A 26,355-nucleotide genomic window follows, 5' to 3' on the forward strand; every position below is an offset into this window, starting at 1 on the left:
TAAAAGATAAAAACAAGGGAAAAGTCTGAACTGCACACTGCAGGGTAAATAGACTTCACAGAATTAGTACAACCAAGCCACTAAACAGATAACCAACCAGCTAACCAAACAACAACAAAAGCCCCACAAACAGGGAGAGTAAGTAACCAGAGTTGGTACAATATATTATCTAAAATGTCCAGTTTTCAACAAAAAATTATAAGACATGCAAAAGAAAGGGGAAGTATGACCATATGTAGGGAAAAAAACAACAGGCAATAGGAACTGCCTTTCAGTAGGCCCAGATGTTGGACTTAGACACAGATTTCAAATTTTAATATGTTTAAAAATTATATAATTAAATATGTTTAAAGGAAGGTATGATTACAGTGACTAATCAAATAGAGTATCAACAGATAGAAATGAACCAAATAGAAATAAACTTAAGCTAAGTTGGTAAGCAAATTTTAACATGTAATATTAAATACCTGAATATATTTTAAAAGCTAAACTATCTGATGGTATATCCAAAAACTTATAAAATCAGAATTCAGTTTCTATATAATGTATACTTTTCTCACTTGAACAGACAACACTTGTCCATTTAATTCTGCTTGTCGCTTCAGAGCTTGTGTAGAACATAATGTAGTTTTTGCCTAAGGAGCAGAATCTCAACCATAGTCATATGATATCCTGCTAACCTGACATTTTTTTTTTCTTTCTCTGAGCTATTGAGTCACTTTCGGAACAGAGAATAGGAATCCCACGGCCATTTCTAGCTTAGAACCTCTAAAAGGGTTGTAAAGTGTAATAGGTAAACACGCACAACGTAAAATGTCAGGAGATGAGTAGAGAATGTTTTTAGTATTATCTGAGTGATAGCCAGGCCTTGGTGTAGCCCTCCTGTTGTGGTGTTCCTGATGTTTGATGCAAGCTGGGGTTCAAGCTCAGGGTAGTTGAGTGGAATTCACTTTCTAGGATGTCAGTAAACACTGTTTCTTGCCATATACTCATCTCAGATTTTTCAAATCATGAAGTGTAACATTCTGATCAGGATAAGCATGGTCGGGGTATTCTAGCTAATTAAAGGAAATAGGCGTATCCATAGTACAGGAATGCATTATAAATAAGACTTGAAAATCTTTTTTCCCTCTGAGTCCTGATTTCATGCATAAATTGTGTCAAACATTTTTGTCCTTAAATAAGTATAATAACTTACATTTTCCTTTAAGCTGACCCAGTATTCACTTGTCTCCACGAAGAATTTAGAGTGTGTCACAGTTCAGATTTTTGGTTCACAAAGTTTAATGACACTTGTTTAATAAGCATTATAACCACCAACTCATCACCATTTTAAAAGTAAGTGCTTAGATAACAACTTCTTGATAAAAATTTCCCCACAATCCAGGTTGCCCATGCATTTAGCTGATGTTGATATAATTAATTGAAAGGCATTGGCTGCCAGGTAAAAGGTATATATGCTTTAATGTAAATAAAGGAAACAGCTTATCCCAGAGCAGGGGGCACAGTAGCACTTCCCTTTGGGGAGGAGCCACACAGGGGCACCCAGTCACTGCCAGTACTCCTTAATTAGGATGAGAACTCTTTTTTGGGCCCTTTAAAAAGCTCATCTTTGTCATTTTGTTGAAGGGTGAGTGTATAGGTTGTGCTCTCATGTCCCCTCCCAGCTCTTCTGGAGACCAGCCAAGTGACTGCCTGTTCACCAATTATAAATAACTGATAGCAAACCCAGCATGTTACTAAATGTTTACTGCAAAGTTGGGTGAATCAAAGATTAATTTCCCAAACTGCACGTCCATAATCTTGCAGGGACTGACTTTTCCATCACATGGTCTTAATATCTATTATTTATGACGGGGTTGTGTGGAAGGGTATGAGCCAATTAATACAAGGGCCCAAGAATGGACAGGGTACAGAGTAAAAACAGCGTCGGGGGCCACACTCTGCTCCTTCATGGGCATCCACGTATGGGGAAGGGGGCTTCCAAGGCTGCTCTGCAGTTCAGCCAAAGCAGAGCTTCGAGGATTCATCTGCTGGTCCAAGTCCTCTGGTCTTATGCATCTTATCCTGTCTTTTCATCTGCCATTGCTGTACTGAGGAACCTAAGGGTAGAATTAGCTCTGCTAGAAAGCTGTATTACCCTCTAGCCTATTGATGGCACACAGATGTAATGCTAATACAACAGATACTAAAATTCATTGAATCTAGGTGGTGAGAATGCAGGTATTTGTCATGTTCTCTATGTTTTGTTTTCAATATTAAAAAATACATACTGATTGTTTAAAAAAAGCCAATTATGACATAAGTGTAGAAAATATTTCCCTTCTTAATTCTACCACCTGGATATTACTACCTCTAAACTTACAGTGTATCGCTATTAGACTTTAGGGGCAAAATGGATAAAAGAACAACAACAGGGCTTTCCTGGTGGCGCAGTGGTTGAGAATCTGCCTGCCAATGCAGGGGACACGGGTTCGAGCCCTGGTCTGGGAGGATCCCACATAGAACAACAAGAAAAACCCTAAACAATTTATTTTTATGCACAAGCAGTATATTAAATGTAGTATTTGTAAGCCTACATTTTCCACCTTTGTTCCACTGTCTGTGTACATACAAGACCTGCCTCCTCTCCTCTCCTCTTGAAGGACATTTTGGTTGTTAACACTGTTACAGAAAAGGTTGCAATGACTATTTTTGTATATATCTTTTTAAAGAAATTCATTATATATATATTAGATTTTTTAAATTGTGGTAAAATTCACATAAGTTTACCATTTTGAACATTTTAAAGTGTACAGTTCAGTAGTGTTGAGTACATTCACATTGTCATGCAGCCAGCGTCCAGAACTCTTTTCATCTTGCAAAACAAACTCCATACCCATTAAAGGGCAACTCTCAATTCCCTTCTCCCCCAGCCCCTAGCGACCACTGTTCTACTTGCCATCTCTGTGAATTTCACTACTCTAGGTACCTCATATAAGTGGAATCATACACTGTTTGTCGTTTTGTGACTGACTTATTTCATTTAACATAATGTCCTCAGAGTTCATCCATGTTGTAGCATGTGACAGAATTCCCTTCCTCATTAAGGCTGAATAATATTCCATTGCATGCATATACTGTATTTTATTAATTCATTCACCAGTGGATACTTAGGTTGCTTCCTATTTGATGCAATTTCAAACTTAAAAAGAAAAGCTGCAAAAAATAATAGAACAAACTTGAGTATATCCTTTATGCAGATTCAGCAGTTGTTTACCCCATTTGTTTTATCATTCTATATATGTGTGTGTGGACACACACACACTCACAAACACATCTTCTCCTGAACCATTTGAGTATAAATTAGACACTATGCCTTTTTATCCTTAATATTTCCACTGTGTAGTTCCTTTAGAACAAGGATATTCTCTTATATAACCACCACCGTAAAATGATCAAAATCAAGAAATCTAATACTGATACCATTTTATTATCTAATCCACAGACCATATTCAAGTTTAAAAAATATATATTTATTATTTGGTTGCACTGAGTCATAGTTGCGGCAGGCAGGCTCCTTAGTTGTGGCGTGTGGGTTCCTTAGTTGTGGCCAGCAGGCTCCCTAGTTGTGGCATGTGAACTCTTAGTTGCAGCATGCATGTAGGATCTAGTTCCCTGACCAGGGATGGAACCTGGACCCCCTGCATTAGGAGTGTGGAGTCTTAACCACTGCACCACCAGGGAAGTCCCTCAAATTTCACCATTTGTCTCATAGCCCTTTTTATGCTATTCTCCCCCACCACCACCAGATCAGAGTTTGTCATCACATTTAATTATCATGTCTCAAAAAAAATTAAAAAACAAATTAGTCAATTAATTAATTAATTAATTGTCATGTGTCTTTAGTCTCCTTTAGTCTGGAATTGTCCCTCAGCCTGTTTTTGTTTGTTTTTCTTGACCTTGACACTAGGAATTCAGGTCAACTGTTTTGTAGACTGTTCCTCAATTTGTGTTTGATGTTTCCTTATGATTAGATTCAAGTTACGCATTTCTGAGAGGAATATTGCAAAAGTGACGTTGTATCCTCATTGCATTGTATCAGGAGATTTGTGATTAAGGTGAAATCCCCAGGTTTCTCCACTATAAAATTACTATGTTTCCTTTCTAATTAATAAGGAATTTGTGAGGAGTTGCTTTGAGACTATATAAGTATTCTGTTCCTCATCAAAATTTCACCCACTAGTTTTAGCATCCATTGATGATTTTTATTAACCATATTTCTTCTATATTTATTAGTTTGCTTTCTGCTGTAACAAGAGCTTTCCCTTCTCCCTCATTTTTAAATTATATCAATATGAACCCATGAATTCCTATTTTATGCAGTACATTATAATCCATTACTGTCTTTTTTTGTCTTTAATGCTCAAAATGTCCCAGGTATGGCCACTGTGAATCTTTTCAAGCTGACTTCTATGTCCTTTTCTCAGATCACCATTTAAAACAAACAAACCTTTTTGTACTTCTTTTGTTTCCCTTAAAACAATTTTCTTAAAGTGAAAATGCTGGATTGTAAAATATGCACATTTCACCCCTATGGCTGGTTTGAGGGGGGAAAAGTATGCTCATTTAAACTTTTGATATATATTTCTTGAACTGCTTTTTAAAAAACATAAGGATATTTCTGTCATTACTGGCTTTCAGCTAGAAGAAACATCTGCAAGAGAAGTAGACAGATCAAGAAGGGTTTACCTTTCTTTTAGTGCTATTCAGGACTAATAGTTCACAACTGTCTGAATGCCATACCAGACTTTTAAGGGGTATTTTAAAGAATAGATGATTAGCAGTATATAAAACCTACTTGGGTAAGTTATGGATTAGCATTCATAGTGGGGTGCATTTGCCTTGTAGGATCAGACATTTTTGTGTTTCTCATTTGAGCTCCTACTTCAGTGACTAAGATGTCCGGAACAAGTCTACTTCCTTCCTTCTCTGTGCCTCAGTTTCCTCATCTGTAGAATGAAGATGTATTCGATCATTGGTATTTAACTTTTTTATTACGTCCTACAATAAGAAATACATTTTGCATTGTGAATCAGTATACACATATGTATGGGCTTAATACATATGTATAACAAAGTTTTATAAAACAAAATTTAACCTTACTATCTGCAGGGCATTCTCATATTTTCTTTTCTGTTTCTTTAAAATGCTGGTGGTACCTTTGAAATTGTTTTTAGCTCAGAAACCTTGTACTAGATTATTTATAAAAGCTTTTCAGTTCCAAAATTACGTGAGTATATTCTTTGAAATTATTTTAAAATGACAAGGCGAAGAATGTAGATTCTGTGACAAGGTCTGTCACTGGAGTAGTCACAAAGAATCACTTCTCTTATGTCGTTACTTATAGCCAATTAAACAAAAACCAATAAAAAAGTCCAATAAAAACCTAGTCCATAGTCTTTAATCTGTCCCTACAATTATAATTACTCCTAGTGTAAGTCAGTTTTGCTATTTTTCTCCCATTAATCCTCTGCACTCTTTTCCTCCCTTCCTCCCTCCCTTGCTCCTTCCCATCCTCCCATCCATCCATCCATCCATCCATCCATCCATCCATCCATCCATCGCAATATACTAATTACTACCTTTGGTGCATTTATTTCTGACTATGACGAAATGGTTAATGGAAAAGATTGATTTTTTTTTTTTTAAAGTATTGCTGGATTTTAATTTGGTTGACAGTAAGGCCTAGTCAGTGCCCTTACTTTTTAAATGATTTGTGGGGGGAAACATTGTTATCTATGCAAATAAGTTTGTAACTATAATTTTTTCTCTATCTGAAATGAGTAAAATTGAAACAAAAGCTCATCCTTTAGCTTTCTTGGAGAATTTGAGCTCCTGCTTGCTAGAGCCACTATTCACTCTTGACTTGGAATGCCAGCCTCTCAAATGTCTCAGCAAGAACTTGGCTGAAGAGAATGTAATTTTCCTTGTCACTCTCAGTTTTATAGTTTTTAGGAAAAAAGATGAATGGAATTTAACATCGATCAAATGGATAAACACAGTATTAAGAGAGAAATTGTGAATGTGCTGTAGCCTTTCTTGACATGCTAGCCTTTTCCCTTGAGTTTGCACTACAGCGTTATTCACATATAGAGTCAAGTGAAATGGTAAATCACTTTCATGAAATGGGAGCTTTGGGGCTGGTTGTACTGGGGAGATGTTTTTTGATAAAGTACATGTGAAGATGCAAAAGTGATGAAGCAGATCTTTTTTAGGTTTGTATGATTTGTGCTGAGACAACTGAGGTGTAAACTGCAAGGGAAATTGTTGTACTGCTTTGGCAATGTTATACCTAGCCTCCTAAGCATCCTCTGTTTATTTTCATTTGTCCATTACTTTTCAGCTCCTCACATTTTTAGATCTGTTACTTAGACTTGGCATGTCTTGCCTTAAAACCTGTTCAGTTCTATTTAGTTGATATTTCTTCTGCATGCCTTCTTTGCCCTGAAAGGTAAAATGAAAAAAACAAAAACAAAAAAACAACCATAACTATGGGCTCCTCACACAGAAAATATAATGCAGTCCACGTAGAATTTTATTCCTAACGTGATATACATTTTCTAGTAATTTTCTTACCTTTTTGGTTTTATTAGTAGCCTTCACTTCAGTATAGATACAGGCATAAATATGTATTATTTACAGATGTTTATCTTTATGAAATCCCACATAAAAATGAGATTATGGTATTTATTTTTATTTAATTATCATTACTTTCCAAAAAAATGGTAGTTTAGTAAAAAATAACATAGAGTACAATATGCTTTTTCTTTTTAAAAGAAGAAATCAAGACAAAGGGAAAATTTAGATTGATTAGTAAGATGAAGACGAAGAATGTCAACACAGAAATTCATGCCATAAACCTCTGTATAAGCATTCAAGACAGAGTACAGATTGAGATCTGAGCTTCCTAGGAGTCAAAGCAAAAATGGAAATGCAAACAGTTCAAAGGTCAACATCCTGTGAGCTCTAAGGTAGACAGCGAGAAGAGTAGTGAACCATGTTCTCAGTAACAGCCCTTCAAAAAGTAGTGTGTTTCAGACTCACAGATATAGAAGACAAACTTGTGGTTACCAAAGGGGAGAGGAAGTGGGGGAAGAACAAATCAGGGATATAGGATTAACAAATACAAACTACTATATATAAAATAGATAAGCAACAAGGGTATACTGTATAACATAGGGAATGATACCCATTTTCTTGTAATGACCTATAATGGAATATTATCTGCAAAAATACTGACTCACTAGGCTGTACACCTAAAACTAACACAATGTTGTAAATCAACTATACTTCAACTAAAAAAAAAAGTGGTGTGTTTTATGTGGCTATTTCTTAATAGCATTCCTATTAGAAGCCAAGGGCATTATCTATAAAGGCTAAGTATTGGTGGTAACAATTGAAGTGTACCTCTTTTTTCTTAAATTAAAATTTTTTTTGGCCATGCCACGTGGCATGTGGGATCTTAGTTCCCGACCAGGGATTGAACATGCGCCCCCTGCAGGCATGGAGTTTTAACCACTGGACCTCCAGGAAAGTCCCATGAAGTGTATCTCATTTTCCTTTTTCTTACTGGTCAGAGTTAATATAGGAAGCAGATTCTCTCAAACTAACGTAACATCTAAGCCCAAATTTAATTGCGTAAATTAGAAGTTTATAAAGGATTTGAATTACATGGCCTCTTGTTGGGCTACCTAGAATAAGAGTAAGGGACAATTAGAGTTGTATCTACACAGAACATCAACACTTAATTTGTTTAGTACTATTATGACCTTAAAAGGAAGAATTTGCCTATATCACATGCCATTAAATATTTGAAAGATAATTTTTAAATGGATAACTTCCTCTTCTTCATCCCATTCAAAATGCATTTACCAACAGTTGCAAGTGAAATAAAAGCATATTCCCAAATGGAAAAAAAATTTAAAAAATGAGTTATATCAGATTTCACCTGCTTAAATGAAATTTAGACAAAATCAGATTGGATTATTTGGTTAGTATAAGGCAGTTGGTTCCTAAGAAGAATTTTCTAATAGCTTATTTTTCCCATTTGGTAGGGAGCTATAAATATTTCAGCACATTGACTTAGTAGCCTTCATCCATTTGAGAATCAGGAACAAGACTGGGTTATAATCATTAAAAGAGAAATAAAATAAAATAAACATAGCATGGCCTTGTTAATTTAAAACAAATTAAATTTTGAATTAGGGTCAGACTGCCTTGTATTTTATAAAGCACAAGGTTTTCAGTTGTCAGGAAATCACAGTTTTCTCAGAGAAGACTTTATTTTCAGTAAACCGGTTATCAGCCTACTGTAGTTTTACTGCAATTCATATACTCAGATTTTCATAAGACAATAATCGAATTTGATGGAGCCTGTTAGAAAATTCAGACTATTTCCCCAGCCCACACTGTCGCAGTTATCAGCAACTCAGAAAACCAGAGTTAGGTCTGTTGTATTGCTCTGGTGTTATAAAATTACTAGTAATGGCCATATTTTTGAGACTTGACTTCTTTCAAACTCAATCTGATTTCTTTTAGGCCCTTTTAGTCTGTGATACCTTTCAGAATATAATATCTGTGTTCTATTTTCTGAGGGGGAAAATGGGCCTGTATGTATATACAGTATTGCATATAATTTCATAAGAGTAATCCAGAATTATATGCAAAATTTTCTGTGCACACACGTTATGAACCCTAGGTTGTATTATGGTTCCCAGGTGTTTGCCACCCCTTCCAGTGGGAGGATTATACTTCCCTGTCTTCATCATCAGACTTGACCATGAGACATCTTTTAACAAATTAAAGGTGAACAAAAAAATTCATATGTCACTAATGAGTGGAAACTTTAACAGCCATGGTATGGTTACACATCGCTCTATTCTCTCTGCCACAAGACCAGTCGTGTCCCAGTTAGGGCCACTCTTTCATTCTGGATTCCTGGAATGAAGACACATGTGGGCAAAAACAACAAACTGTTGTTGTGGTAAGCACCTAGGTTTTAGGGTCATTTGTAATTGCAGCATACATTAGCCTAAGCTGATATAAGAACCCTAGGTTAAGAATCTCTGTTCTAGACCTACATGAGGGTTTTGACACTCACTTGTTATTCATTCAGAAATTTATGCAACACCTCTGTAATGTGGGGGACACCCACATTATCTCCCATTCTCACAACAATCCTAGAGGATAGGTCTTCAACATTTTTGCAGATGAGGAAACAATCATAAATTGGGTAAGTAACTTTCTTAAGGTCACACAGCTTCTGATTAGCTTAGCCAGGATTCAAACATAGGTCTGTCTTATTCTCTTTGTGTTGTATCTCTATACTTTCCTATTTGCTCTAAGCACATATATCTGATGAATCATTTCCTTACCAATATGTGGAATTGATAATACAGTGTACAAAACTTTTATATAATAATTACTTTGTCTCTATTTAAATGAGGCATCTTATAAACTGCAGGCTTGCCAGGGCACAGATATGTTGTATTTGGAGGTTTTTAATTTTGTTTTTAAGTTTGGAATCAGATACCTTTGGGCGAGGCTTACACTTGCCAGTTAGCCACAGTAACCATCACTTCCTGCTACTTTAAGCCAGCTGACTTTGTACATTTATAATATCTACCTGGTCCCTGTAAACTTTTGAGTTTATAAGCCCAGATTGGCTTACCTAGTGTGCATTGTTATGAAGACGAGTTAGATGTAATTCCCTTCTGTTCATTCATTGGCTCCAGAGAAATTATTTTTCATTGTCACAGTCTCAAACTAGCAAATATTTAAATTGTGTGCAAGAAGGCAGAAGTGTAATAAAAAGTCCATTTGAGACATACTAGCCAGGCATTGTTCTGAAACTTTTCACGTGTAATTATCTAATATAATCCACATAATAACCTTATGAAGTAGATGTGATTGTTATTCCCATTTTAGAGAAGGAGAAAACTGAAGGAAGAGAAGTTGAATAACTCGCCCAAGGTCACACAACAGTTAAGAGGTTGAGCCAGGGTGTGAACTCGGTCTGATTCTGCATTCCTAAACACCACACTATGACAGAGGATCTGTAGGTAACTGCATGAGCTTTCCTCATGAGTGAAAAAAATCTCTTAGGTCTTTACCTGGTAACCATTATGTGAAGGACAAGTTTTCCCTTACTTTATGCTACAGCTTTTTAATTACTATCCATAGTGTTCTTCAGAGAGAACATGTACTCTTTCTATTATTAGACAAATGCCTTTGTGGGCATTGTGAATCATACAGGCATTGTATATTCTTTTGCTACCTTGAGTTCATCGGATAAACATTAGTCAGTTAGCCCTGATCTTTGGATGTTGTGAAAATCATGGTCTTTGCTGAACATCCCCTGATATGCTTTAATAGATGTAATAAAATGTTAGCAAACCTATCACTTCATCCTTTAAAAAAATTTCTCTTAGCAGTTTAAACCAATGTGTGGTCTATTAACTTTTTGAGAAAGAGGTTGCCATTCTTAAAATGGCACTGTTTGAAAAATAATTATTTGTGCTGAACATTTGCAAGTTTTATCTTAAGGGAAAGTGTGTCTCAAAAGTTAACACCACCACCACCCTGAGTTGAATTTCCTGAAACGTGAAGTGCTCAGCTTGCCAATAGGGCTTAACTGTAGGAGGATGAAGCTTGGTGGTCTGTGACCCTGATGTGAGATGGTGAGACTGAGAACTAAGTGGAAATGAAATATCATTAAAGGCAAGAGCTGCCTGTCACCCATGGAGGGGAGCAAAGACAAAGAGGACCAAATTACAAGGGTATCAGTGGGCAGGAGCACAAACACTGCTCTCCTTCCACTTCCCCAAAAGGGAGGGCCAGTGAGAGGGAGTTTTGTCTTTGTTTTGCCTTTTCTCCTGTCACTTCTACATGGTAAAATGAAGGGCTGGTAGCATGAAGACTGTGCATACAATTATAAAAACAATCAAGGATCTAAAAAAGGAGGATTTTCTTTTTCTAGTGTATTCCCAAAGCTTTTCTAATTTTCTGTTCTGTTGTCACTGATGTCTTTCTGGGCCATTTGTAACCTTCGTTCTGAAGTGAAAAAAATCTTCCGGGCTCCAGCTTCTCCAGCAGTTATGTTCATGCCACACCTGTGCCATCCGATGATTCATGAATGACAGTAAGGACTGTTGGTTTGAGGGAGGTCTTTAAACGGTACCAAGGATCAGCTGTAAACAGATAGGTCAGAGGTTTTTGTTTCGTTTTTTGGTTCTATTTGCCTATTTTATTTTGTCAGCTTTGTCTAATATTTACACAATATGCCTACTCTATTGTTTATTTTGATGGTTGAGCTGTATGTGTAGGATGTATGTATATGCACACACACCATCAAATTCTCATTTCGTTGAAACTAGGTTAATGTCACAATATTCAGAAAACTTCTTGTGTTTTCAGTTTTTTAGAAAATTGACACGTTTTTGAGGTTAGACCAAAATGAGGTAAATGTGTCTCTTGTGCACTATGTTATTGTAGTACTAATGGATTGTTAGGTATTTGCTATAATGTTAACATGTTAATTTATGCCCTGTAAATGAATATGAGACACTATTGCTGGGAAAACTGTATGGTCTGTGCAATAAATGCTGTATAAGAAACAAGCCTTCTTCCAAATAACTTTTTTTTTTTGCTAGTTGACAATTCTGAGCAGTAGGCGCTATAGGTGTGAAGAATTTAGGGACTGTATAATTTCAGTGATAAACCAGATTATAAAATAAGCCTAATTACTCATAAGAGTCTTGCTTATAAGCTTTGTCACCTTCATATATTCTCTACTGCCTACTTTCGCAGGAAGCATTTGAAGACATGCTTTTGGGAGCCAGTCTAGTGTTATTTCTAGTATTCTGAAATAAAAACTTGCAGCTTTGTGGTTTGAATCTAAGCAAACAGGACTTGAGAGACCTTTTGAGTTCTATCAGAACCAGTTACCTGTGGTGTGTAGTAAGGAAGAAAAAGTTTATATGTGCAGGGATAGTTTGTAAAATTCAAACATCTGCTTATTGACGGGGGTGCTTAATATTTCTACTGTATGTAGTTGCATTCTTGTTTCCTAGAAATACATTTTATAGCAATTTGAAGTCTTATTAATGTCTGAGAGAACAAATGTTTTTAAACTTGGTATGTTCACCAGTATCAAATAAGTTAAATTCAACAAATCTATATTGTATATTGTGTGGCAGGCATTTTGCTAGGGACTGGGATGTACAGTTAATAAGACATTCATTCATTCACCCAGAAATATTTATTAAGTGTCTTCTATGGTTAATCTTAAGAGCTTCCCTGAGGAAAGAGTGCTTAAGTTAAGGTTCAGAATGAGTAGGAGTTACCAAGGTGAGTAGCAAGATAGAGAAAAAGCGTCTCCCACATGCCTGATCAAAGTACTCCAAGATGAGAAAAAGAGTAGTGTTCAGAAAAAACCAAAAGCACTCCAGTATGTCTGAAGCAGGAGGAGGGAGAGGAGGACCAGTGGCTTAAAATGGGACTGAAGAGATAGCCAGAAGCCAGTTCATGGAGAGACTTCTAACTTGTAAGCCATGTTTAGGAATTTGGATATGATTATTAAGGTAATGGAAGCTCATTCAGGGTTTAGGGAGGAAAATGACTGTGTCAAAATTTGTTTTTTACATCACTCTGATTGCTTTGTGTAGAATGAGTTAGAGTGTGGGCCAAGAAAGGATAGGATACAAAGAAATCAGTTAGCATGCTATTGAAGGAATGTGACAGATGATGATGACTTAGATTAGAGCGGAAATAGAGAAGTGGATGGATTCCAGAGATATTTAGGAATGGTAAAGACTAGACTTGGTGATTTTTGAGATGTAGAATTAAGAGAGGGAGAATGTGGAGTCTGAAATGATTCCCAGGCTTCTGACTTCAGTCTCTAAGAGAATGTTGGCACCATCCCCAGAAAAGGACAGAAGACAAGGTCCCTTTTAATTTCTGAGGTTATACCTCAAAGTAGACAAATTTGTGGGCATAGATAGGGAACACAGGACAGGAGTCATTTATCCTCAACAGGATATATATATGGTATGTGGGTGTGTGTATATATACATATACATATGTGTGTGTGTGTGTGTGTTTTTAAAACTTGTTTGAAAGTGTCAGTCAGTATCAAAACAGTATCAATCAGTCGATGAAGAGTCTGAATTTTTTTTTTTTTTTTCTTTTTCTTTTTGCGGTATGCGGGCCTCTCACTGCTGCGGCCTCTCCTGCTGCGGAGCACAGGCTCCGGAAGCGCAGGCCCAGCGGCCATGGCTCACGGGTCCAGCCGCTCCGCGTCACGTGGGATCCTCCCAGACCGGGACACGAACCCACGTCCCCCGCATCGGCAGGCGGACTCCCAACCACTGCGCCACCAGGGAAGCCCACGAGTCTGAATTTTAAAGGGAAGGAATCATCATGAGAGAGAATTTGGTAGGGTAAAGGGTTTTGGTTTTGTTTTTTAAAGAAGTTAGAAGAGATTACTCATGAAAGAAAGTTTAAATGAACACAGCCACATTGAGCAGATCACAGTTTTCCCCATAAGCTAGGATCCAAGGTGAGCGAGTGCATTTTAAGGCTTTAATAATAGTAATTAGTTCGTCCTTTGGTTCTTGCTAATTCTTATTTAAACCAGTTTGTCTTTTTCTGAGGCTGTTAACCCAGATTAACATTCAAATACTAGAATTTTACTAAGATTTTAATTAGGAGGCTAGAACCCTGGCTTATGAATTGGTTGGCTACTGCTAACAGCTTTGTAGCTTTTTAAAATAAGATATCTAAGATTTGTGGTTGAGGTGGGAATGTGAAGCTTTGAAAACATAGAAATGTGCTTATGAATGGAAGCTGTAGTCTGTTATGGCGATAAATTCGGAGAAGAGATGAAGAAAAGAGAAAGGGCCCTGTTTTGTTAAAGAAGGCTTTTATACTATGCCTTGCATGAACCAAACTTTTGAGATATCAGAATTAAATTTTTATTGTCCACATTTCCATTTTACTTTAATTGGCTACGGGAAACGTGAAGCATTTTATGGTGTGAAATACCAAATTAAAGCTTCCAGTGGGAATGTGGAGTTGTAATCTGTGATATAGAGTCAGATGGGGTTTGAGCCTGGGAATGGAAATGTGGGAACTGGAAAAGTCACCCCTGCAAGCTGGGCTGTGGTTGCTTCAGTGATGCATGCTGTAGTGGGAAGTAGAATACTAGAATTACACGAATTTGGGCCTCACACCCTAGCTCTGGCATTTGTTAGGAGGGGGCAGGTTGCCCAAACTTGCCATGCCCCCTGTCCTCTGCTGAAATATGGGGATGACATCTACCACCCAGTTTATTTTGAGGATTAAATGAGAAAATGAACGTAAGGCCTCTGGCATAGTGCCTTGTCTCATAGCAGGCACTTCATTCTTAGTTCCTCTTTCACCTCCAGTTTAATTTTCTTTATACCCAGCTTTAGTGTCTGTAATAATGATATAGAAGCCTTATTAGTGGCCAAACAGATTTAATGAGTGAGTTAGAACGAATGCAGTTGAATTTCTCATCTCTCCTATTGATTATGAAAATAGGAATTCACAGCACTTCGTCTTTTAGAAATGCTAAACCAGATGATGCTAGGACTGCCCTTAGAGGCACACAGAATAGTGTTTGAAGGGTTTAAAATAACAATTGATAAAATAATTTTAAATGTAATCCAGTGATGGGCTTTCTACTAAAAAACATTTGGCCACTTACTCATTTTTTTTTTTTTTTTTGTGGTACGCGGGCCTCTCACAGTTGTGGCCTCTCCCCTTGCGGAGCACAGGCTCCGGACGCACAGGCTCAGCGGCCACGGCTCACGGGCCCAGCCGCTCCTCGGCATGTGGGATCTTCCCGGATCGGGGCACGAACCCATGTCCCCTGCATCGGCAGGCGGACTCTCAACCACTGTGCCACCAGGGAAGCCCCCACTTACTCATTTAGTTAACATTTGAGGAGCACTGTTTTTGTCCCAGGCCTGTATAATGTGGGAGATGGAGAAGTGAACAGATGATTCTTACATGCCATAGTAAGGCTTGTGCTGTGGGAAATCACAGGGTGCTGCACCAGGAGGATTTGACAGTATGTGCCAAATGCTTTAAAAATGTGCATCCTCTTCTACCTAGTTGATCTACTTCTAGCAACATAACCTGAGGAAATTTGATGAAATCTGCTTATAATAGTGAAAAATTGGTAATTGCAAATGTATAACAAAAGTGAATTAGTTTAATTTCTATATTATAAGTGGACATTCTGTGTAGTGATCACAGAGATCTGTAAAAAATAGTCATGATGTATTGCTAAGAGCAAAAAGTAGGTTACCGAGGAGGGTTTTTTAAAAATAATTTTCAAAGAAAGAAAGTTTAGTGAAGTCCTTTCCAAATCACTTTTGGGTATTCTTTGCCTTGAAGAAATCATCAAAAAGACATAGTATGGCCATAATCTGGAAGCTGGGTGGGAGTTTAAGTGATTTACGCATCTTGCCAAGTCTGTGTAATACATCTGAGAGATCAGCTATTGAGATATGTATGTACACACACATAGATACACACACATACACACACACACATATATATATGAGTTTTGAGTAATGACTAGATAAGTTACAGTCCCAGTGAGGCTGCCCAGGTGAATGAGCTTGTCGGCAGAGCAGGGGCCGTGCACGTTCTTGGTGCTCCCAGTCTTTTGAGGTATACTTTGTAGTAAGAAGATTGACCTGTGAGAAAAAAATATGTCTAGTGAGTATGTTTGTAACCAGCCCCAGGGACTTCTTCACTGGCCATTTTGGCTCAGCTGGTACCATTAGGTCAGTTTTTCTAGCTTGTGGAACCATCTCATTTCTGGATACCGCAGGTTTCAGGAGTACCTTCGTCGAGAAATTATTTTTTCTCTTAGTTGATAATAAGGTAAGCTGCCAAGATCTTGGCTTCTGTTCACTTTTCAACAGCAGTCCCTTTAAAGTTCAAAGGTTTTTACTTAGGTTTTACAAATAGCAGATTATTTTGGAAAAACTCTATTCAAGACCAAGTTTATACCTTTGTGTATACCATAAACTCTTAACAATTTACAAAAATAGATAATTTTTCCTAATTTTTTTTCTTAAAGAGATGGATAAGCTTGGAGAGCTCTAGTTTTCCCATTTATATGAGAACTGTAAAACAACAAGTGAACAAGTCTTTTCTGTGTCTGGATCAAATGGAGTGACTATTTCTGTTCCTTTCCTGCACTGCTGTCCAGAGTAGAGTTAACGAGAGGCAGTCTCTGCCTGTTTTATTGTTTACTTTTTTACATGGAACATAAATCTGCTTCCCTTTGTCCTTGGAGTAGACTCCTGGGATTTTTTTTCCTTCTGTTTCTTTTGGTCAGTAGTCAGAAGTTGGATGCTGAATGATTCAGAAAGAAAGGAACAAGAGAGTAAGAACTATAATGCAAACAGCAGGGCTAAAAGGAAGAGATAGTTCTTTCTTTAAACCAGGAAAATACCTTTTCTGTTTAATGACTATCATTTTTTGAGTACCCATGCACAGATACTTTACATTATCTTGTTTAATCCACACTATCCTGAGAGGTAGAAATAACTCCCTCCCTTCGTTTTACAGACAGAGCCACAAAAGAGTAAACAGTTTGCTTTTAGCCATATGCCCAGTAAATAGCCAAGTCAGAATTTGAATCCAGGTCCAACTCTAAAACTCTCTGTATCCTACAAGCTGCTAATTTTGGCCTAAGAGTTAGAAAACTCTTATAATTAACTGTGAATTTCTGGTGGGTTGCATTAACTTTCTTGGCTCTTGCTTTCTTCATCTGTAAACTGAGAGGATTGAGCTAGATCTTTAAAGTTAATTCTGATTGTAAAATTCTGTTATTTCTGCTTTCTTTATTGAATTGAAATGGAGAATGTGTAAAGTTTCTACTTAAGTTCTCTTGTTTGCAGCCAGTTTGGTTTGTAATCTTTACTTTTAGCCTGATGATTTTTTCACACCATCGTCCAGTGAAGGTGCAGAAGAAGGCATTATGACAGCTGCAGATTCACAAAAGAAAACTTAAAGTACCTGAACATCAAGCAAGGAACATGGCAAACATGGGCTGGAGATTGTGTAGGTGGGACCTGGTAATTGTCTTTAGACGCCAATGTCATTTAACTGCAAAGGGTTATTGTGCCTCAGTGAGTGATTCTGTGTGTTTGTCTGTCTCGAGGCATCGGGGGTTCTGTTAAACAGTACAATGATGACTCAGTTTCAGTTCTTTTAGGGTCTTATAACATTTCCAGTTAAATGGTAGAGAGGTGGCTATAGGAGGGACACAATGATTATTGACATAGGAGAACTAATGAGATGATATGATATAAAAAAGAAGCATCTTTTGCAATATTTTTATTCCACTTATACAGTACCTTTTTCTCTGAGGGTGCTGTACAAATAACATTGAGATAATAAGCCATTTTGAAATGTCAAAACACAGAAGAATAAGAAAGTGGCTAGGAGAAATAAATACACAGAAGCAGTAGAGGCTTTAGATCACTGATGGGCATGCACAGCAGGTTAGCAATTCTTTGGCTAAATCCATTGCATTCACCGTTGGTGCTGTAAATGGGTGGGGGCTTGACATGGAGGCCTTTTCCTTGGGCCAGTTTAATGCACACCATTCTACATCCTGTGGTTGAGATTGAAGACCATGAGTTTTCGTGTCAGATGGATCTGTATTTAAATCCTGATCCTGCTACTTACTAGCTATTAACTTGGAACAAATTATCTAAATTTTCTGAGCCTCAGTTTCTTCATCAGTAAAGTGGTGGTGATTATAACTCCCTCGTTAGGGTTGTTCAGAGGATTAAAGTAAATGAGTTAAATACATAAAACATTTAGTTCAGTGCCTGGCACATGGTAAATGCAACATAAATGCTAGCTGGCTATTATGCTCAGAATATGTCAGAATAGTGATTCTGATGAGGTTGTAGAGCATAATAGCAATAGCTTCTTTGGTTCAAAAGATAAGGCAAAATGGAGTTGTCAGGATCTTCTGTTCCTTTTCTGAATTGATGCAGTGAAGTATAATTTGTACTTCATAGACTAGTATAAGATTTTTTTAAATGAAACATACAGAGACTAAACGTAATAATTTAAACAGTCATACACTGACCACTAGCTTTAAGAAATAAAAAAAATTACAGATAGAATTGAAGATCCTGGTTCCTCCCACCCCTGGATAACTATTATCCTAAATTTGGTGTATCATTTCCACATGTTTTTATATTGGAATTATGTACCAATAAACAATATATGGTATTTTTACATATTTAAAATTTTTATATAAATATTATTAGATATATATCTTTCTGTAGCTTGCTTTTCTCTCTCAACATTGTTTTTGAGATTTTTCTGTTGTACTTATAGCTCTATTCATTTATTTTAACTGCCATAGAGTATTTCATCATACGAATGAATATATCACTTTAATCTATTCTCTGTCAATGGACATTGTCTATAATTTTGAATATTTCTGCATAGCTCTCACTTCACACCCCCCAAATCTCAGACGTAACCACCCTCCCGAATTGTGTTAATTTTTTTAGTGTTTATAGATACATATTCCTAAACAATATATTATTTGAAGTTTTGCCTGTTTTTAAGGTTTGTGCAATACAGTCTTACTATGTTATTTAGTGACTTACTTTTTTGTTCAACATTATAATTTTGAGATTTATTCATGTTGATGTGTGTGGCAATAGTTATTTTCACTGTGTACATTATTTGAATATAATATAATTTATGGTCCTTTAGGTCTGACTTTTTACTATTACAAACAGTATGTAATCAACATCCTTGTACCTGTGTGTTGAATTTCTGTCAGGCATATACCTAGTAATAAAATGACTGGGGTATAGGTAATGTATGTGCATCTTTATCTTTAATGGATATTGATAAGTAGTAATTACATTATCATTTAATTATACATATTTTCTAATTTGACCCATGAGTTTAGAGTGTGTTTTAGAAACTTCCAAATATATAGGATTTTTTTTTTTTTACCAATTTTTAACTTAATTGCTCTGTGGTCAATTAATAATGCCTGTATCTTACTAATTCTTTGGTATCTGTTGAGGCTTTTGCTTTATAACCTAATGTGTGGTCACGGTTTATCCAGGTTTTAGGTAGTTTTTATAAATATTCCAAATGTGTTGGAAAATAATTCATTATCTAATTGTCAGTTTCCCATAGATACAATCATTTTTGCTTTACATATTTTGAGGCTTTGTTATTAGGTGCATACAGATTAAGAATTGTTTTATATTTCTGGTAATTTTTTTTCACTATTATGTAATGATCCTCTTTATCTCTAATAATGCTTTTGCCTTAAAGTCTACATTTCCTAACAGTACTATAGCTATTACTGGCTTTTTAATCATTTGTATTTGCTGGTATTTTGTTTATATACTTTGAAAGTTTTCTCTCATGTTAATGTTTTTAGTATGTCTCTTGGAAACTACATAAAACAGGACTTTGTTTATTCAGTCTGAATTTTCTATCTTTTAACTGCTAAGTTTAGTCTGTTTACATTTATTACCACTACTGATATATATCTGTACTTACTTCTACCACATATTATGTGTTTTGTATTTACCCTTTTTTCCTCTGCTGTTTTTTTCCTTCTTATCTGTCCTTTATTGGTTTGAACAACTTTTCTTTATTTGTTTTATCCTTGATTACCCCTACCCTAAAATTTTAACATGTATTTGGCTTTGCAGAGTCTTACATTAAAGTCAGTATGTCTGCCACTCATCTTGGAAATCTTTAACTCACCCTCTACCAATCTTCTGTGTTTTGGACCAGTATTTTACTTCAATTCTTTCTATCACCCAAATTAGTTTTAATTTTTATACTAACTTGCATTATTTTCTAATACCCAAGGCAATTGTGAACTCCTTATTTAAACTGGTTTTCTCACACTTTCTCTTCAGATTTTCAAAAGAAACAACCAGACGATGATTCCGCTCCAAGTACAAGTAACAGCCAATCAGATTTGTTTTCCGAAGAGACCACCAGTGACAACAGCAATACCTCGATAACCACGCCAACTCTTAGTCCCAGCCAGCAGCCGCTTCCGACAGAACTGAATGTAACTTCACCAAGTAAAGAGGAGTGTAAGTCTCAGATCCTGTGAAGTGGTAGAGAAAGCAGCCTAAGAATCATATCATGAGTTTCTTGGTAATGCCTCTTCCAGAAAAAATGATAGCAGCTCTTTCAATTCAAGATTAAGTGTTAACATATAGGCCCCAAGTCAGCAAGGTAGAGAGTAAGTTTCAGCCTTCCATTGAGTTTAAGGTTGTTTTGTGTGTGTTTTTAAATTTATTTATTTTATTTATTTATTATTTTTGGCTACGTTGGGTCTTCATTGCTGTGTGCTGGCTTTCTCTAGTTGTGGTGAACGGGGGCTACTCTTTGTTGCGGTGCGCAGGCTTCTCATTGCGGTGGCTTCTCTTGTTGTGGAGCACGGGCTCTAGGCGTGCGGGCTTCAGTAGTTGTGGCACTCAGGCTCAGTAGTTGTGGCTCACGGGCTCTAGAGCGCAGGCTCAGTAGTTGTGGTGCACAGGCTTAGCTGCTCCATGGCACGTGGGATATTCCTGGACCAGGGCTCGAACCCGTGTCCCCTGCATTGGCAAGCAGATTCTTAACCACTGTGCCACCAGGGAAGCCTGCTTAAACTTTTCTTAAAGGGTTGCCTTTTATGTTAACTGTCAGGGTACATGAGGTTTTGAACCAGTTTAGGGCAGTTGTTCTCAGCCCTGGCTGTAAATTAGAATCCAGTGGGGATTTTTAGAACAATTTTAATCTTCAGCACCATTCCCTGAATCTGTAATTTAATTGGTCTGGAGTGAGGCTCAGTGATCTGTTCTTTTTAATTCTTCAGAGAATTCAAATATGCAGCAAGAATTGAGGACCACTGGTCTAGGGAACTTAACCTGATTTAGGAACCTTTGATTGAAGCCTTGCCTCTGTCACTAAGTGGGCCTCAAGTGTTTCTAGGCAGTTAACGAGATAACACTATATACTTCATAGAACATAGGGTATTTGAAGGGAGGAGGAAGTAGTTTCTTTTGTTCTTCTGTAAGTTCTCAGTGACAGAATACTATTATCATATATGTGATATGGAAGTCCATTGTCCACTTAAGCTTTATAATGCTGTAACCATTTCCTTTAGGGCACAACTGTAACTGGCAGGGTTTGTTGAAAATTGTAGTGATGTTATGACATAGCAGCTTTTTACCTTTTAAAAGCTTTACTTAACAGGTTGAAATCTGGTGTTTCAAATTTAATGAATATCTAGAAATCCTTGGAGTATGGTAGGTTAGAATGTTCTATCTACTAACTTTGGAAAGATTAGCAGAGAACAAATGTTTATCTAAACCCCTATCATAAACCACTGTACTAGGTAAAGTTGACAATATAAAGGTAAAAAAGGCCATAGTCCCTGTCCTCAAAGAATTTACTGTTTAGCAGCTTAAATTAAATATATTTCTTATATCAGTAGTTCTCAACCAGGAGTGAGTTTGCCCCTCCCCCTCCCCCCAATGCTGTAAACATCTGACACTGTATCGGACAGCCCTCCACAGCAAGGAATTATCCAGCCTGAAATGTTAGTAATGCCAGGGTTGAGAAACCCTGATACATGGTTGTATGCACCTATTTTAATGGTCTTTCTTACGTATTGAAGACATTGACTGTTGAAGAAGGGTGTTGGTTTACTGGAAAAGGTGCTGTTGAAGATAGACACAATATGGAGGAAAGCTGCATGGAGTTCTGCAATGGCAAGTGACTCCTTTAGGGCCATTTATGGAGGACAAGGCTGGGCGGGTAGATTGTGGCCGTGCCATAGAGGCTTGAACGCTCAGCGAAGATATTTGGATGTTAGACAGTAGTCATGTTTTTGTGCAAAGGAAGTAATATTACTACAGTTATTTTGCAGAAGTAGCATGGCAGTATTGAAAATGGGAAGGATTATACTAGATAACATTGCACAGAGAAAAATTTAAAATTATTGTAACCTATTGAATAGAGGCCTAGGTAAAGGTGTTGAAATTATGTAAGGGGAGAAAAAAAGATGAAAATGGTAGTGATAATGTTAAGGCAGTAGGTTTTGTTTTGTTTTTAAAAATCTGTTGAGGGTTGTGTACTTTTTTTTTTGCGGTACACGGGCCTCTCACTGTTGTGTCCTCTCCCGTTGCGGAGCACAGGCTCCGGACGCACAGGCTCAGCGGCCATGGCGCACAGGCCTAGCCACTTCGTGGCATGTGGGATCTTCCCGGACCGGGGCACGAACCCGTGACCCCTGCATTGGCAGGCAGACTCTCAACCACTGCGCCACCAGGGAAGCCTGAGGGTTGTGTACTTCTTGAGAGGTTGATGAAAGCTCTGGCCCCTTGTCTCAGAAAAATAGACACCAACCATTTATACTCAATTTTGAGTAAAATTTTTCTAAAGCTCACTATGGCCTTTGGTTAAGAACTTGTCTAAGGGAAAGGTTGGAGCTGATCAGAATCTCATCTTATGGAATGGCATCTGACTGGATTCACACACCAGGATCAGGCCAGGATCAAAACAACTTGAGCAGCCCAAGTGCTCTGAGATAACAACAGCTACCTTTAATTGAGCACTTTATGTGCAAGACACTGTTCTATATGTTTTGCATATTTTTTCTTTTACTTCTCATGACAACTCATTGAGGTGTAAATACTCAGTTTCCCCATTGTATAGAAGGAAACAGGCACAAAGAGATCAAGTAATTTGCCTGTGGTAGCAAACTAGTAACCAGAATAGCATTCAAATTCAGGCATTTGACTTTAGAACTCATGCTTTTAATTAGTTAATTCACAATGTGAAATATAACTGCCACAGAGAATAGAAGTATTCATGTTGGTAAGATCAACACTTTTTCTGTGAAGTTAAGGTATGTGGAAACGCACATGGTAACCAAAAGTTACTTGATTAATTCATCATGAAATACCCTTATAACAGGGATTGAAAATAAAAACACTATATCCATATGACTGTATGACTAAAATATTTTCTCTGGAGTCAGATCTTTATGGGAAGCAGACCCATAACAAGGATTTACATAGCAAATGGCAGAGTGTGGACTCAGAACAAGTGGAGTTAGATGAAGTGAAAGTTTGAGTCATGCTGATTGTCGGGTGTGCTCTGAGGACATATAGGGAAGTAGGGAAGGTCTTATGTTCAGTACGAGATTCCATCGTTATGCCCTTTTTCCCTCCTCTGCTTGGGATTAGACCTACCCTGAGCTCTGGAGCCCCTAGGACACAGCACTTCCTGTGTTTCCATAACTTGCCACTCTAGGCTTCTGTAGACTGCCGCATTTTTCCTTTCGATATATACATAAATACCTTCAATCTGATTAAGGATGTGTAGTTCTACCAGTTTCAGATCCATTCTCTCTTTCTGGTGCCATCACTGCTTTAAACCATTGTGTGTTTAACTCTTCAAGTGAAACTCTCAGAGTCTAATCTCATTTCCTAATTCTTGTGGAGCTCATTATTGTAAACCTTGGATTTTCATAGATCTGGAGAGAGGAGGAGATTTGCTAATATGAGGTTTGATGATGACTTAGGTGTTCAACTGGGCAGTTTGAGTTGGAGCTCAGGAGAAAGAAGTCAAGGTTGGCTTCATCCACATGCAGATGATAAGTGAAGCCTTAGGGGTTAAGTGAGATTGCCGAAGGTGAGAAGAAAGAAAAGCAGTGAGAATAGAACCTAGAGGGAAACCAAAACAGGGGAGGCAACTGAAGAAGTCAGAGAGGGGGCAAATGATAATGGGCAAGGTCACAAAAGGCAAGGAACAAATTTCATTGTATGGTGTAGGCTTTATTAATAATAATGAAAATATTCACTCATATTTATAAAGTGTTTGGCTATCTTCTAAGCTCTTTACACATACTAACATTTAATTCTCAATACTACTACTAATAATGAAATATTAATAATTAAATAATTAATATAATTAATAATGAAAATATTCACTCATATTTATGAAGTGTTTGGCTATCTTCTAAGCCCTCTTCTAAGCCCTTTACACATACTAACATTTAATTCTCACAGTGCCCCATAAGGTAGGTGCTTTTATTATCCCTGTTTTCACAAATGAGGAAGTTGAAGCATAGAGTGGTTCAGTAACTTCTACGCAAAATTCAGAGCTCTTGCTGCCCAGTGTAGCTCATGCTCTAACCCACTGATTCGGCTCCAGAGCCTGTGCTTTCAGCCACTATAGTATATTGCCTCAACATTGTGAAAATGCTTCAGGAAACTGTAAGCTGACAAGAAAAATTTAGATTTGGTGATCATGTGATTAATTCTCTAAATAAACTATTTAATAAACTGTTTCAGTGGTTTGTATATTCATTTAGCAGTCTTTGATAAATGGCACTAGGTTAAGTGCTGGGTACAGAAATGAATAAGATTAGGTCTCTATCCACAAGGAGGTCACCTTTTCAGATACATACTTCTCTCCTTGAGTTTCTGGTTTGTTCTCCCTAACAGGTGCGTGCGAATTTTAGGGTGAAAGGGAGGCAGTAGCAGGAATAGTGGTTAATAAGCATGTCATTTGCAAAAGCTTTCTCAGGCGAGTTTTGCCATCTCGCCTAGGTTGAAAACTATGCTAGAGTGAGGAGATATGTGCCTGATTTGTGGATGGGGGGGGATATAGGGATAAGAAAAGTAAGGAAGGTTTGTTAAAGCTGTCAGGGCAAATGCATTGTAAGTCAACAGGAGGTAATTAAAGTGATTGCCAAGTAGCGGTGAAGACCCAGGTGAGAGTAGACAGCCTGATCCATTGACACCTTGTACATTTCTTCAACTGTGACCTCCCTAGGAGAAGAAAGGTGGAGGAAGAGGCAGCAGGAGATTACTTATATTAATCTTTTAGTATTCTCAAGAGACCAGAATTTCATCTGTTGGTCCTTAGCTTCCCCTAGAGAGTTATGGAGAAGTAAGGTGTAGGAGTTGCTGGGAAATGGGTTTGGGATTCCAAATCCAAGTACTACATAATCTGTAAACTCTGTAGTAGTTATGGATCCATTGTTATTGTAGAACTGGAAGCGTTAGTGTAGAACTGGAAGTGCTGAGTCTTCTTTGGGGCTTGTGAAAGGTTTTTTCTTCCTAATAAGCAATACTCATTCTCTTGATTACATCTGCTTTCTGCTTCTCAAAGTTAAATGAATACAAGAACAGAAAGGTGGTGAGAGTCTGGGTACATTAATGCTGTTTTGAAAAGACTGCAGATAAAGTAAGAACTATTGACAAGAATGTGTAAAGCAGAGAGCAGGACAGATTTTTATACAAAAGAATTTCTTAAAACACCTTGACTGGAGGTCAATAAAACAGGTGTCCGAAAGCTCAAAGTGATATTTTTTTGTCTAAACACACGTGTCTCTTCCTATCCCATCTTATGTGTGTCTGCAGAAGAGTCCATGGAACTTTAGCCATTAGAAGCATTTTCAAAAAGCAGTTGTAAACAAAATTCTAATAGTGACCAAAGGACTTGTCGTAACATTTAAATGCTATAAAAATGGTAACAGCTATCACCAGAGTACTTACTAAGTGCCAGGCACTGTTCCAAATTTTTATTTGTATTAACCTACCTCATATTCATAATACCCTGTAAAGCGGGTGGTATTACTGTATCTGTTTTTCAGATGTGAAAATGGAGGCACAGGATGATTCTGTATCTTGCCCAACATCACAAAGCAGCCTGGCTTTCCAACACCACCCCATTGCTGCCTATCTCTGTAGTGATTTGTAGTGTAAAGGCCGTTGCTTGCAAATAAACTACAGAGGAAGCAATGTTGCACAGACACTTAAAAAGAACAAAATAACATACATTTCTTAATGCTCTTGCTACTACCAATTTATTGTTCTTTCAATTTCCAGGTTTTTCATAGAGGAGATAAATTGTGGTTTATTTTGTTTCTTTTTTTGTTCCTCCCACATCTTTATTGGAGTATAATTGCTTTACAATGTGTTTGTTTCTGCCTTACAACAAATTGAATCAGCTACTGTACTTTCTTTTTTCCTTTTTCTTTTTTTTTTTAAAGATACCTATGACCCCAAACAGGCATAGAACACTTTCCTAGAAGCTTCAAATCTAGTCTAGGAGACATTGATCTTTTTTTTTTTAATAAATTTTATTTATTTTTGGCTGCTTGGGTGTTCGTTGCTGCACGTGGGCTTTCTCTAGTTGCGGCGAGTGGGCGTACTCTTTGTTGTGGTGCACGGGCTTCTCATTGCAGTGGCTTCT

At 37.2% G+C, this 26,355-nt stretch overlaps 1 protein-coding gene across 1 annotated transcript in view; it reads left to right on the forward strand.

Moving 5' to 3' along the window:
* ZFAND3 (zinc finger AN1-type containing 3) overlaps positions 1-26,355 on the forward strand; it is a 204,096-nt gene that overhangs the window by 108,365 nt on the left and 69,376 nt on the right. The window contains exon 2 of the mRNA XM_024765879.1: positions 20,010-20,192. Within this exon, the coding sequence (XP_024621647.1) occupies positions 20,010-20,192 (183 nt within the window). The remainder of the gene's footprint in view (positions 1-20,009; positions 20,193-26,355) is intronic.

Source organism: Neophocaena asiaeorientalis, unplaced genomic scaffold (genome assembly GCF_003031525.2).
Source record: "Neophocaena asiaeorientalis asiaeorientalis breed wild unplaced genomic scaffold, Neophocaena_asiaeorientalis_V1.1 scaffold46, whole genome shotgun sequence".
Taxonomy (NCBI): domain Eukaryota; kingdom Metazoa; phylum Chordata; class Mammalia; order Artiodactyla; family Phocoenidae; genus Neophocaena; species Neophocaena asiaeorientalis.